This window comes from Emydura macquarii, unplaced genomic scaffold (genome assembly GCF_026122565.2).
Source record: "Emydura macquarii macquarii isolate MOO-44397 ecotype Brisbane River unplaced genomic scaffold, CSIRO-AGI_Emac_v2 contig_1253, whole genome shotgun sequence".
NCBI classification, from domain to species: domain Eukaryota; kingdom Metazoa; phylum Chordata; order Testudines; family Chelidae; genus Emydura; species Emydura macquarii.
The window spans coordinates 10,798,640-10,813,594 of NW_027131390.1; the positions used below are offsets into that span (position 1 = coordinate 10,798,640).

At 40.9% G+C, this 14,955-nt stretch overlaps 1 protein-coding gene across 2 annotated transcripts in view; it reads right to left on the reverse strand.

Moving 5' to 3' along the window:
- Positions 1 to 14,955, reverse strand: part of NRK (Nik related kinase) — a 124,729-nt gene that overhangs the window by 46,942 nt on the left and 62,832 nt on the right. The window contains exons 11-15 of one of the 2 annotated variants that reach the window (XM_067548145.1): positions 13,380 to 13,452; positions 12,754 to 12,961; positions 11,678 to 11,842; positions 9,896 to 10,060; positions 5,791 to 5,943 (exon numbers count right to left, since the gene is read on the reverse strand). In XM_067548145.1, the coding sequence (XP_067404246.1) occupies positions 5,791 to 5,943; positions 9,896 to 10,060; positions 11,678 to 11,842; positions 12,754 to 12,961; positions 13,380 to 13,452 (764 nt within the window). The remainder of the gene's footprint in view (positions 1 to 5,790; positions 5,944 to 9,895; positions 10,061 to 11,677; positions 11,843 to 12,753; positions 12,962 to 13,379; positions 13,453 to 14,955) is intronic. The other variant, XM_067548146.1, reaches the window with a different exon arrangement.

Below are 14,955 nucleotides of genomic sequence, written 5' to 3' on the forward strand. Positions count from 1 at the left end.
TGGATGGTGTAAAACACATGCTGCAAATCAAACAGATTTCAAAATGAATATTTCACACAAGAATTAATTTCAAGTATGCATGTTGCATATAAAGCACCCAAATACTCCTATTTTCAGACATAAACACGTTTCCCAAAATGTAACTAACAGTTTTCCCCAAGAGCTTTATAAATTAAAGCTGAGACCAAGCCATGAATCAGATTTGAAACTAAAATTTCACCAAAGCTTGGGGAGAGGGGGGAGAATTGGATCAAGGGGTGCTAAATGGGGCCCATCTCTGTTTAAAAAAGCACTGTGATAAAAGTGGGTTGTTGTATTTGACCTGCAGATGTCCTGAACTGGCAGGAAAACATTCTCTTATGTGCTCTTCACTCCATAATGGAAGAACGTTGAAAAACTTAAAAACTCAGACTTTCAAAAGAACCAGATACTCAAGACTTGCTCCTTAGGGTTTCTGGCTAAGAAAAAAAATCCTTTCGAATTCTATAAAAACTATTAATCTAGCTCCCCAGCGTAACTACCCTCATCCGGGGGGTGAAAGAAGCCAAAAAAAGTCAGCTGAAAAAGTGATGATTGTCTCTGAAAAGAACAAGCTTCTTGGATTCAAGAAAAGAATAAAGGGAGAATATAGGGAAATGATGTTGTGCGAGCCGGTTCTATGTTGCAATCCATTTGGCGTTGCTAGTAATATTAGAAAGATGCCTTCAGCTACACTTTCTCATGCTGTTATCCTGTCAGATCTCACATGCTAAGCATGACAGGAGCTCTCCAGAGGGCATCAAGGTACTGCAGGAAATGGCATTAGTTATTCATTAGGTGACTTTCTTCCCCTTGAGTCAGGATTGAAGCAATGCCCAAGCATGCTAACACCTTGTTGCCTCCTTTCAAGGTACCTCCTTTCAAAAGCAACATAAAACCAGGATCATCTGCAGTCCTTAGCGACACCATTGCAATTTTTTAGAAGAATAAAAGTACTAAACCAGTGTCCTAACCAAATTACACGCTGCCTGCTTAAAATCCCTCTGTGCATTCAGTGGGATCTTCTTGTTCCAAATTGCTATACTGTGTTGCTATGGTCAGTTAAACAGCTGTTGTGATTCACCTCAGAGATAGCTGTACTTCAACGACGAGTGAAGTTTCTTTGCAAATGTTTTCTCTACAAAACCTGCTACTGGTATTTTACAGATTAATTAACTGAAGTCTGTAAAGTTCTTTAAAGTCCTCAGTAGAAAGATACTATAAACAGAATTGATTACTATTTACTTAATATTTCATTCATTTTCAAGAAGCAATACGGTAATTTATATAAAAAATACAAGTAAAACAAATAACTAAGAACCAGGCATAGAATTTCAGTAACATAACGAATTATGATTCTGACGTCTTTATACCCTTTCCTTGACTAATTACTTTATGGGAACACTAGGTCCTTAGTGAGATTCTGTAACAAATATTGAAAAGAACAAACCATAAAAGAAAAGGAAAAGAAGCACATCCCACTTTATACTTCCCATCTCTACCTCCCAGGCCGGGAAAGGAAAACTAGATGCAGAATACAGTCTTATCTATTTCATCTGCTTAGAGATTCAAGGTGCTTTCTCTCACATTTGGGGGAATATGTTAGGTTGACTCTCTTTACAGCAAATAGCTTAATCTGCACTTAAAATAACTAATTTTCCAATCTGCGTCCTTTCATTTTGTCAAAAATAACTTGTTTGTCCAACATGATTGCCACTAACAATAGTTTTTATTTAACCAGAATTATTTGTAGCTGCATGGTGTTCCCTAAAATGGCTTACCCTGAGGATAGGTACAGGTTTATAACAAGTATGTTATCAATACATGGGAATATTTTTCTCCATCTTCTCCCATGCCCAGATGCAACAAGGCCTAAATTTAAGCATGTGAGTAGTTCTGTTAACATTAAGGGGACTACTCGTGTGCTTAAAATTAGGCACATGCCTAACTGCCTTGCTGAATCAGGGTGTCAATGACTGGACAAATCCAAACCATGTGCTCTAAGGGTGAAATCTACCCCATGTGCAGAAAGCCAGCCCCAGGCTAATGTAGCATTCGAGTCCCACTTAGGACTGACGAGTGAAATCCTGGTCCCCTTGAAATCTAAGGGAGTTTTGCCATTGACTTCAATGGGGCCAGAATGACAGCCTATACATGCGAAAGCAGTGGAGCCCTGAGGTATTGGTGATGGCCCAGAATCCATCATCCCGTGACATCTTTTGCAAACCAAAACCCAACAGAACTTAAGTAGGACTTGTGGTGGCTCTCTGCGTAAAGGTGGATGTCACACTAAGCCCTAGAGCTAATACTGCATCGCCTTGCGTTTGTCTGACTGAATTGTTTTTACAGGGAAAAGTGCTGTTAATGATTTTGAACTGAACAGAGCTCAATCCTATAGTGGTTTTATTATAAGCAAAAGTGAGGGCACCGCACCCACACCTAACACTCGATAGGAAGAGTGTTCCCCTGTTGGTTTAAAAAAGATGCACTGAGACCAAAGAATGGAGGGGTTGACGTAATGGGCTCTTTTCTGCATGTGAATTATGACCGAACAGAACATAACACAGCAGCAAGGCCATGCTTGTTTGAAAAAGATTCCAGAGGGGGAGCACAAGATACACTGCTTTGCTTTGTGGGGAGGTCCCTAGTCACATTTTGGCATGCATCCATATCATTCTTGGATACTGTCCACATGTCATCACAGAAGGGGATTTTCTTTTTAAATTACTGGTGCATTTATTGCAGAGCTTGGATCAATAAAGTCATGAGTTAAAGCACAGTTGATTATTTTAATATAGCTAGCCTTCTGGTTCTAATTTAGCAAATAGTAGGACATTAATAGTGCTCTATACATTTTAATGTATACAGCTGAGAACATATGTCCAACAAATCCTTACAGGTGGACCACAGAGCCAATGAAAACTGACTTAATCACAGATTTATGCGCTAAAGTCTTCCATTAACCAGGCTGTGGGAGACAGAAAGAGGGGAACTAAGTGATTTTAAAAAGATAATTCTCAGGCACTATGAAATCCTGAAGATAACCCAGAATGCATCATTCTATGACATCACAGGTAACCATGGGGCTTGATTCACTGCAGCTTTGCACCTCATCACGTGCAAAGTGAGTGCAGAGTTGTGTATGTTGTAGATGACTAACTGGTCTCTGAGCCATCTTGCACCACAATGACACATGGCAAGAATGACACAAATAAATGCATTGCTTCATTCCACCTTGCCCCCAAATGCTAAATTCCAGTGTATATATTAATCTAGTTCACAAATGGAATTAAAACACACCACTCTGATTTTCTCCTTGAGACTAACTGCAAAACTAGACCGTCTTGATGTAGCCATGTCAAGAGAAGGATTCTTATTCAGTATGTTTCCAAACATGCATTTTGGAAACCCTCTGTAGATATAATTTCTGCCTTTGATACAGGAATCTTTAAGCCGACCTCCAGTTTTAGAACAGTTACATTAGAAACTGGAGTCTAACAACAGAGAGTTGAGCAACTTTTTATGGTAGTGACAAAGGCACAAGCTGCAAGGACAGGAATAAAAAAATAGGTATACGGATGGAGTGTCATGTGAACAAGGAAGGAAAAATCAAAAGCATCATGAAAAAGTTAACAGTAATGGTTCCTGGCCAAACACAGTGAAGTAGAATGTGGTGTGCAACCTGAGAGGTGACGGAAAAAGACGATGAACTGTGTCTAAACTAGTCTCACATCTTAAGAAAAACCCATAACCACACACACACACAAACACAAAAGAGATGCTTCTCCAAAACAGACTGTATTAGTTCAGGAAAGCTGGGGCCTGAAGCAGGAACAGCAGACGACAGCAACAGCAATAGAAGCAGGAGGTACACATCTCAATTTGAAATAACTTTGAGGGTTACGATGGACAAAAAACAATTCTGGAAATTGTGAAACCCTCTGCAGTACTAGAAAGAGCAGCGCCCTTGTGTCCTTTGGGATGCTGTGTTCAGAACATAGGTCCTGAGCCTGTGAAGAACCTGTATGCACGTGTGGAGTCCCAGTTAATGGACTATTAACTATCCTCTAGATGTGAAGGTGTAAGGCATCATTGGAGAAACTTGGTGCCCCAGGTGGTTCCCAGAGATTTTAGGGGATTTATGAGGCTTCTAGATCAAAACCCCTATTTAGAATCATAGACGATTAGCGTTGGAAGAGAACTCAGAAGGTCACCTAGTCCAACCCCCTGCTCAAAGCAGGACCAAGCCCAACTAAATCATCCCAGCCAGGGCTTTGTCAAGCTGAGCTTAAAAACTTCTAAGGATAGAGATTCTACCACCTCCCTAGCTAACCCATTCCAGTGCTTCACCACCCTCCTAGTGAAAAAGCTTTTCCTAATATCCAACCTAGACCCCCCCACTGCAACTTGAGACCATTGCTCCTTGTTCTGTCATCTGTCAGCAATGAGAACAGCCTAGCTCCATCCTCCCTGAAACCCCCTTTCAGGTAGTTAAAGGTTGCTATCAAATCCCTCCTCATTCTTCTCTTCTGCAGACTAAACAAGCCTAGTTCCCTCAGCCTCTCCTCATAAGTCATGTGCTCCAGCCCCCTCATCATTTGTGTTGCCCTCCGCTGGACTCTTTACAATTTGTCCACAACCTTTCTATAGTGGGGAGTCCAAAACAGGACACAATATTCCAAATGAGACCTCACCAGTGCCAGAGACCTCACCAGTGCCAGAGGGGAATAATCACTTCCCTTGATCTGCTGGCAATGCTCGTACTAATGCAGCCCAATATGCCACTAGCCTTCTTGGCAACAAGGGCACACTGTTGATTCATAGCCAGCTTCTTGTCCACTGTAACCCCCAGGTCCTTTTCTGCAGAACTGCTGCCTAGCCAGTTGGTCTCCAGTCTGTATCAGTGCATGGGATTCTTCCATCCTAAGTGCCGGACTCTGCACTTGTCCTTGTTGAACCTCATCAGATTTATTTTGGCCCAATCCTCTAATTTCTCTAGGTCACTCTGTATCCTATCCCTACCCTCCAGTGAATCTACCACTCCCCCCAGCTTAGTTTCATCTGCAAACTTGCCAAGGGTGCAACCCACCCCATCCTCCAGATCATTAATGAAGATGTTGAACAAAACCGGCCCCAGCACAGACCCTTCTTCCAGGGTGAGGCAAATCTTCTGCCAATTATGGAAAAACACAGAGGAAACCCAACAAGAGGAACTCCACAGATCTTCCAGGCTCCACACAGGAGCAAAATCTGACCCTGTGTCGATAATTATTCCTCATTCCACCTCCGTGTGCTTGCAGAATATTCCACAAGGCTGCCATCTCTCTCGTCAATGTCTACGGCCTTTAGGGACTCCCCATTTTGGCTACTTGTTCTGTAACGTGTCATGTACATTTCTGGTGCTACATAAATAATACAAAATAAAATCTCTCCATGGGAAATAAAACAGCAGAGTGGGGTCCGGCCTTTTTGTGACACATGTAAGAGTAACATCAGAGAATCAGTGCAGTCAGGCATCAACGTATCTGAAAACAGCTGTTATCTAGCCCTAATCTTCAATGCCTGTGTGTAATCCCATTTATAATTCAGAAGGAAATGACGGTATCAAGGACGTTTTAGGACTAGATTGTCACAGCCCTTAGTCAGCTTTGCAGGGGGGTAAGAGGAAAGAAGGCCTCTTTGTCCTCCTCTGCTGAGACTGCCATTGACTTAAGTGAGGCCAGGATTTCATCCTATATTTTACTTACTGCATATGGAATAATGATACTCTACCTGTACTAGCACTGCTCTTTGCAAAGCTGGGGTGCAAGGACTAGAACTACTGCCAGAACCTAGTCTAGTATGTGGTGTGGCTTCATGTCCAAGAACTACTGCCCAGTTGAGATGAGTCTGCATCCCATCATTTTCCTTCCTTCTGTCCTCAGCCTGAAAACAAGAAGAAGACGAAAAAAAAAAAAAAAAAACAGACGCAGTGCAGACAACGGCCTCAATCCTGCCATCAGATTCATGTGGGTGCACTCAGACGGCTGTGCAGAGCCCCTCTGACTTTGATGGGACCCTGTGTGAGTGTACGATCTGCTTATGATGATCCGAGTGCAAGATCGATACCTACACATTCTCCCTAATTTGAACCTCACCTTTTCCACCAAGCTTCCAATCTGCAACAAAACTCACTGCAGCATGGCACTGCCACATAAAAGCCTCACCTCTGAGATGCCTGGATTGCAATTTGTTTTCTTTCATGCCACCAATATATTATTATTTGGGATCTCAAGGAGGAGGAGACTTTTCCTTATGTCATTCAGCAGATTTTAAAATCTGCATTGAATTTCTTCCTTCATCCTCCTTTGTGTGTGTGTGTGTGTGTTTTGTGTGTGTAAAGGGTAGTCTACTGATCCTGCTATATAGTCACCTGACCTGATAAAGCAGATATTACTACAGGTGGTTTTCTGCATTAAAATACTTTATAGCATTTTATATTGTTTGGAATGTTAACCACACTACATAAATTGGCAGATGAAAATACCTTAAACCGTACAAAGATCCTTTCATTTCCAAAGGCCCTGCTCACTACAAAATTGCTTTCCCACAGTTTTGACCCCACAGCTCTTTCTGGTTTTACTCAACAGAACTAAATCCAGCTCTTTAGTGTAAACCTTTCACCTATCCTCTGATTTAACAGTATAGGAACAGTTTTACAGAGCTACCCAGAGATTAATGCTATATCATCCCTAGCTATCTGTGTCTAGATATTTTATTTTATTTAGATGGGCATTTGAACGCACCTATCACTGTATCTGGGTGCTTATACCTATGTTAGGAAGGGCAGAAATAATTTCATTAACATTGTTCTGAACATATTCTGGGAACCTGCTGATGATTTGTGAAGGAGAATGATTCCCTCTAGTCCCAAAGATCTGTATTGGAAAAGGGACTTCATTAGAAACAAACAAACAAACGAACTTCTCAAGTATCCCAAGAACTTCAAGTGAAATCTTGGCCCCACTGATGTCAATGGCATCTCTCCCATCGACTGCAGTGGGGCTAGGCTTTCATCCTTTGTGTCCTTTATCAATAAAAGACAAGTTCCCTCCCTCCCCACCCAATCCCCCAGCCACAAGCAAGGAAAAATGAAAATATTAAAGTACTTTGGCTAACGTGGGAATGAGAATATAGCTCTGACCATTAGCTGATTCTAAGACAATCATCCCTTTTTAAGCCAAGTTAATGAATTCTCAAGAGTCGCTTCCGAGGTCATGAAGAACAAATTTTTTAGTTCTCTCAACTCAGCTGTAAAGCCAGTGAGGCTGGAGCATGAGTGTGTATCAACAGTCATTTAACTAAGCCTCACAAAAGTACTAATGAACCTAACAAATTCGATTTCTGCAGAATGAATTCTGGAAGAGAAAGAAACCTCTGTCAGTATCCATGTTTTTTGTAGTGCAGAAGCTAGCTGCTCTCTCTCATTCTTTATTAACCAAAGATCGATACAACTGATAAATTCAATGAGACCTAATTTTTAGAGATGGTCAAAACATTTTGAATTTTTGAAATGACGACAAACAAAAGGTGAACTGAAAAGCAACTGACGTTTCCCCAAAATTCCAAATTTTGCCAAAAAAAAAAGAATATATTTTATCAGCTACACTGATTTTTATTTAGCTGGGAGACCCCTGCAATTCTCTCCCAACAAGTTTTGAGAAATATAGTGATGTACAAATATGATTAAATATAATCTATTGTCAAAAACAGAATACATAAACGGCTGCAGTATGGTATTGAGAACACAAGAGACAATTAGTTCCTGTGAAGTAATTGCATATTTATCTGATAACTCTTATCTTTTCTCCTCAGAGCTGCATATTTCCAGTGTAGCTATGTACAACCGATAATGTCAGGGTTCAATATTTAGCTTGAAATTTAACAGTAACCATATGAACTAAATTCTACAACACATTTTATTCCAGCATGAAGAAGTCATTTATGGAACACATGCCAAAAATGGAGATGAATATTTGAGCTGACATTTTGCTGTGCATTTTTCCTTTGGCTTATCACAAGCAGGCAGTTAAATAGACTCAACAGAGTTTTCCACACCCCCTCAGAAAGTTTAGCAGAAGCACAACATATTTATTGACCCTTGTAGATATGTATTTAGTAAACAGCTTGCTTCTCTCTTTCTGGGCCCAACCTGCTGACACAGCCTTGGCTAGGTTTCCAAAAGAAACGCTGACTTCTAAAAAGAGCTAATTCAGATTATTCACTGATAATTCACTAATTATTTATTTATTTACTTACTGCAATAAACCTCTTGGAGATGAGACATTTGTTTTCGATAGCTAAATTGTACTTCAAACAGAATTATGCATTCTTCTGTCTTCACAAACAGCTGCTGTAATAACATGCTTAAGTCTTTTGTGTCTCGTTTCATATCATTGCCTTTTTTCCCCCTCAGTATTAAAATGTCCCATTTCAACATTTCTAGCCGAACAGTTCATTTAATTTTTTTAATCAACAGAAGGAAGTCCACCTTGTGAACATCTGCAGCTCTCTTAATCTAGAGCTCATACACTGATAACGTCAGCATTCACTTGCTTAGATACTGGAGCAGAGTACGCTCATCAGCAGTGTTCTGCTTCCACACACACACACACACACACACACACACACACACACACACACACACAGTTTTTCATAAAACCTTTACTCGAATATTTTGGGTGGTGCTTTGCTACAAATATCCCCCAGACTGTTCACGCCCCATATTTTACATATACTCAGCTATCCCCAGGGCTCGATTCTCCAAGATGTTGAACAAACTGTTCCCAATCCAGCAAAGCACTTCAGTACGTGCTTAACTTTAATTGGGTGATAGTTCCATTAGCGGGAGGATTGAGCCCCCAGTAGGGAAGTTTAAAAAAAGGCAAACGGGGATATTTATTATGGGGTAATGTATACAATGAGGGACGCAAAGGAGCCAGTAGTTTTGGCTCGATGACACAAGACAAACAACCAGCAGGACAAACAGCTAAAGAATCCATTTTTAGCAAAAAGAACTGAAACAAAACACTGTCTAAAGTAAGTCACTGACCACATGGTCATGCATTAGCCATCAAATCTGAACTAGCTAGGTAAAGAAGCAAGGCCTGGGAGGTAATATCTTTTGTTGGACCCTCTTCTGTTGGTGAAAGAGACATGCTTTTGAGCTACACACAGCTCTATTTCAGGTCTGGAATCGCTCTGTGTAGCTCGAAAGCATGTCTCTCTCACCAACTGAAGTAGGTCCAATAAAAGACATTACCTCACCCACCTTGTCTCTCTAATATTCTGCGACAAACACAGCTACAACGACCTTGCAAATAACTAGGTAAAGATCTTTAAGTACAGTGCATGGCAAAGCATCTCACATTGGTTTGTTTGTTGACAACATGAATCTAGAGACCTGTGCTTGGGTTTAAATTACAGAGGAAAAAATGTGTGAATCTGAACTAGTTTTGCAAACCTAAAATCAGCCTCAGAGGTTCACCAAATCTCACACGCCACAAGTTTCATTCATCCTCAGTTAGAAGGCAAGGAAACTAGATGGGTTACATGCCATGGTGGAATGTGGGTCATACTAGCTGTGTGAAAGGATCTCACTATTCTCCTCCCCTTGATCAAATCCACTTTGAATTGGAGTAGAAGTAATGGAGACAAAATCTGTACTCTACAGAGAGGTGGCAGCCAATGAGGCTTCACTATGGTATACAGTACATAGGAAGACAGGCATCTCTGGCCAGATTTGGGTTAAGGTTTATCCAAAAGACCAGGCAATTCTCTTCCTCTGAGTTACTGGAGCATCACAAAATGTAACTATAACAATCTGTTATATGGGTACCTCTTTGCTTGTACTGCTTGGCGGAGGCTGTGATACTGAACTCGAGCCCTTTGGAAATCCTTTATTCTTCTGCTTGTGGTCGTGCTGAAGAGACAGCAGTTGCGTCTGATCTTTGGGCAGAGTCCGGTGTAACTTCTTATTTTGTTGCACTTCTTCCACCTTTTTCTAAAAACAAACGTTAACATTTTTATTTATAAAAAATTCCCTTTGGAATTCTTAGAGGGGCTTACGCAAGTTGAATTTCAGTAGGAGTTGGGTGCCCAACTCTCTTAGATTCCCCTTGAAAATGGCTAGAATCCTGACTCTGATGAAGTCTTGTATAAACCAAAACTTCCTGCATTTGCATTTAGAAGTAGTATAACCTAAAACATTAACAAAAAAGCCCCTCTGCCAGCTCCAAAATGTTCTCTTAATATTTTTACTGGTGCATTTCTAATACTGTAGTCTCTTATGACTTTTCTAAAAGCCAGAGGCTTTATTGAACTTCATAGTTTTGAAGGGTTCCATGTTTCCATTTGGGTATAAAGCAATTCACCTGTTAAAACACAGCAAAAACACTGTGGCCAAAATGTTAGACTTGGCTTCTTTTACAAGACCCAGGAGGTGAAACAGCTCCATTTCAACTTCATTTTGTGAGTGAGAGAGATGGGGTTGGCTGTATTCAGAAGGAAAATTAAGGAGTTGGGGATTTACATTAAAGATTAACTGCATTAATCTTTGGCCATCTCTACTCACATGGTGTTTGTGGGAAGCATATAGGATAAATACATTTTCAAGCACGTCAATGGGAATTGACTGGGATTGCTTTAATTTTAAATGGTATACCAGACATTATATGGTCTCTTGGGTACACAAGTTCACTAACTTATTCAGAAAGTCTGTGTGGGGTGTGTGTGTGTGGGTTCCTGGAGCTTCTTTTCCAAGAGGACACGATGAAATAGGAGAGAGAAGACTCAAGCCCATCTCACATATTATTGCTCAGACGGATCAGAAAGATCTGTATTGTGTTCCATTCCCACCCTTGGGTTGTTTTAAGTAATCATCACTTTCTATTTTACTTTTCAGGAACAGAAGAAATATCCCTGATCTGATGCTTTCTGGAAGTATCGTATTTTATGTATTGGGAGTTTCAAATTTTCTGACTTTACTGGGAAATATATTCCAAACTAAATCAGCAGGAAATGCCCATAAACAAAAGGCCAGATTTGCACTGCTCAGGTAACACACAGAAGCCGGAAAACTGCTGTGGAGAGGCAGGTACATCCTCTTACGTAGAGAGATCCCCAGATGTAGGCCAGATGTGGCATACATCACTCTCTCTTGGCCTTCCCCCGCATAAAAGGCACGTAGGAGCTGGGGGTAGGAAGAAGCTGTGCTCCAGTAATGTCAGGCCAAAACACAGCCTCTATGAGGCCGTTCTTAGTAATTTTCCATATGCACCGTGGTGGAGCAGGCCTGAAGGAGAAGAGGGTTGTGGTTTTACAGACCAGTTCAGTGAGGAAGTTCTACAAGTGAGGAGCAGCATGGTAATAAGTGCAACACTTAGGAGAGAAGAGATCTGGCATCGGTGGTGGAATTGAGATGACTCATTACTATACAAGTAGAGAGGGACAGAGTTGTGAGGGGCTGTGAAGGTGAGGAAAAGAACCAGTAAATAAATGAAAAAAGCCCATCTATGTGGTTCTTGACCTATTGGAATAGGACACCACTAATAAATGTAGAAAGATTTCAGCCCTAGAAACAAGGAGCCATGAATTGTATCAGTGAGTCCTAGAATTATACCTGCTTCCTTTCAGATTTCCTCTGTCCATCCGCCTTGCACATTTCCTCTTCAACAATCCTCTTGTCATCTTCCCACTTCTCGTCTCCCCGGTGAACTGCCTTAATCTCTGGCCATCTCTGTTCACATTCTTGCTGCTTTCGGAGCTTCTCTTCTCTCTTCTGATGCTGAATGAGTGCCAGGGAATAACATTGTTATTTTTCAATTTTACTTCTTTACTTAAAGGTTATTAGTCAAAGGTGCAATTAGCTATACACTTTTATTCATAATTATGAGACATTCCCAACACAGAAGGCCAAAAGGCCCTATTCCCAGACAACAATCAGTGGGGGGGAAACACTTGTTATATATTCTAATCCGACCCAACAGGAGTTGATGGTTGTTTTTGGCATTAAAATAACTGTAAATCTTTAGGGATTAAACCCTGGCCCCACTGAAGTCAATGGGAGTTTTGCCATTAACAGTAATGGGACCATGATTTCACCATCAGTGTAATTCCTTATTTCAGCACATGGCATTTTGAAAGGGAAGAATTATCTGGAGTGCCTAGATTTTGTTGGAATAGTCTGATATTTCACAAGCATCAGTTGTGGGATGCTCACCTGTCCTATCATGGCTTCAGAGGCCTATGAAAAGACATGACTGTGATTTAGCAACTGCAAGGCAGCACCACAACAGCAGAGCTGAGAAGGTGGCAATCCTATCACAGGTACCAGTAGTTTGGACTCAAAAGCGTCAACTTGAACTATGCACAAGGGCAAGGGAATAAGAATTCCACCTCTGTTTTGCCTATCCATTCCTTGGGTCCAATCACATTGAAATAAGTGGGGTTACACATCTACTTCCCAGAGCACATGGGCAGGGAGTTGACAGGAAATGGATAGAACCTTTTTTAAAAAATTGATTAATCTCAGCGTTCAGAAGCCACAAATTTCTACCAGGGTTAAAGATTCCAAACCAGCTGGTGAAGAGAATTTAACATGGCTTCTTTTTCTTTCAAAACCTATTCTTGAAATGGGCACATTTTTATTTGTCACGGATTCATGTACGTGGATTACAAATCTGAGCCATTTCCTACATCCTCCAGCTTCTTCCTCTGCTCCTTTTGTTGCTCGATTCGTTTCTGCCGCTCTGCCAATAGCTGCTTTTTGTATTTCTCCTGGTCCTTGAGGTGCTGCTGCTGGAGCTGCTGCTGTCGATGAGGGTCAGAACGATTTTTGTTCTCCTGCTGCAGCCTCAGAAATTCACGACGGAGCGTTGATTCACCAGGGAGATTAACTATGGAGCTGAAACAAAAGGGAAGTTTCTGTCAGACCAACCATAACATTAAAGCTGCAGAGCAAGTACAAAATGGCACTGGGAAATGGCTTGCTGCCCGTGCTAACAAATTTAAATGTTCCAATAAATCTCCACAGAATCATTCTCTGTATGTTGGCCATGCCTCGGTACTTGTTACACCGCAAACCCCAGACTGAAGCGGATTATCTGCTTCTTTGTTTGAGATATTCCCTCCCCATTGCTGGGGAATTATGAAAACAACATATTACAGACACCTTACACCCAACAAACCAGTGATTGCTAACTAGGCACCACAGAGGATTAGGATGTTAGAATACGGTAAGAAAACCCATCTAGCTGAGGAGACAGGCCTTTGATGAAAATGCCTTGGCTAGTCCAATTTTACATGCAGCTAATAAAATTAACCTTGGTTCTCCTTCATCTTCATCCAGTTCATCATCTTCTTCCTCACTTCCAGTGTAGTCGTACTCTGTTTCTTCTAAAAAAGAAAACAATACAAACCCAAGTTAGGAGTACATTACCTCCTGAATGACTGTGGCGTTTGATTCAGGACCCATTGAAGCCAATGAGAGGCTTGTTTTGACTTCAGTGGGCTTTGGATCAGGTCCCTTTATGTATCAGATCTGAAGAGTTTTAAAAGTGTAATAGGGGGAATGAAAAGAAAGAGACATCTTTATCTGGTCATTAATGGAGCCCCTTATTGAAGGAGTAAATGGTTCAGGGGATTTTGGATGGGCTACTAAGTTTTCCAATATTAGGTCACCCATTCAAATCCAGCTCAGATCTGGGAAAGACACCGGGAGTTGGGAAACTAATTCCAGTAGGATCCTTTGAAAATCACAGCGTAAAGGTTGCTCCCATCGAGTGGCCTAGATGAAATGGTTTCATGGATCTAGTCTACTTTTCAGTAAGCAGGTGTCCACATTGAAACCCATTAAGAGACGCCAAAACACAGTGGCAGTAGAGGGGTGCCTCAGAGCGGAATCTGAGCCACATTGGTGGAAGGGTGTTAGGAAGCTGGCACTGCCACTGCCTGCCATGTTATTATGCCTGTTCTGTGGATGAACAGAGACTTTCAGTCAATCCAGCTCTAAATTCATATTAAAAATAATTTAAAAATTAAGTACAATAAAGGAACACCTGGTTAATTTGAGCTTCAGCATGAACATACTTCATAAAGAAGTAAAATTGTATCTCTAAAGTTCTTTCAAACTTTTATCATGAAGGCCAGTCAGGTTCTAAATGTCACTCCAACAAGATCAGCATCTTTATTTCCAGCTGGGCACAATGTGAAAGTGGGTCTACACAACTTTTTTAAAGTCACTGAAGTCTAGAATGAATAGTAATTTCACAACATTGCTCCCCTTCAGGTGAGCTTTGGATATAAGTAGGAATTCCCTCCTCCGGCCCAATATAATTTTCTTGCATTTACGTAAGAATTACTATTAGCTTTTTCACAAGTGGCAGAGGCGTAACTTTTTAATAAGTTGTCTTCCTACTCATGTTTGCTACTGTTCAAAAATGCTTTGAGATCCTCAGATGACAGGTGCTTTAGAATGTAGCGGTATTATTATTTCAGTAAGTAAATTGCACCTTGCAGCAATAATTTCATTTCAAATTAAAAAAAAACCTCATTGTCAAACCAATACTTAGACTATACAGCACTTTTAATCTTCATTACACTTTACAAACATCCTCCAATATTCAACTAATGCCTTTATGAGGTATAACTATATGGATGGAGAAAGAGAGGCAGAGAAGTTGAGTGGCCACTAGACCATGGCTCGTCCTCTATGTTGCATAGCTAATATCATGTAACATATGGTCATTTATTTAAAATCATTTGTTCCAAAACAACGAGAGTCCTGTAGCACTTCACTCTGACGAAGTGGGCTGCAGCCCATGAAAGCTTATGCCTACAGAAATTAAATTTGTTAGTCTTTAAAGTGCTACAGGACTCTCGTTGTTTTTGCTGTACACA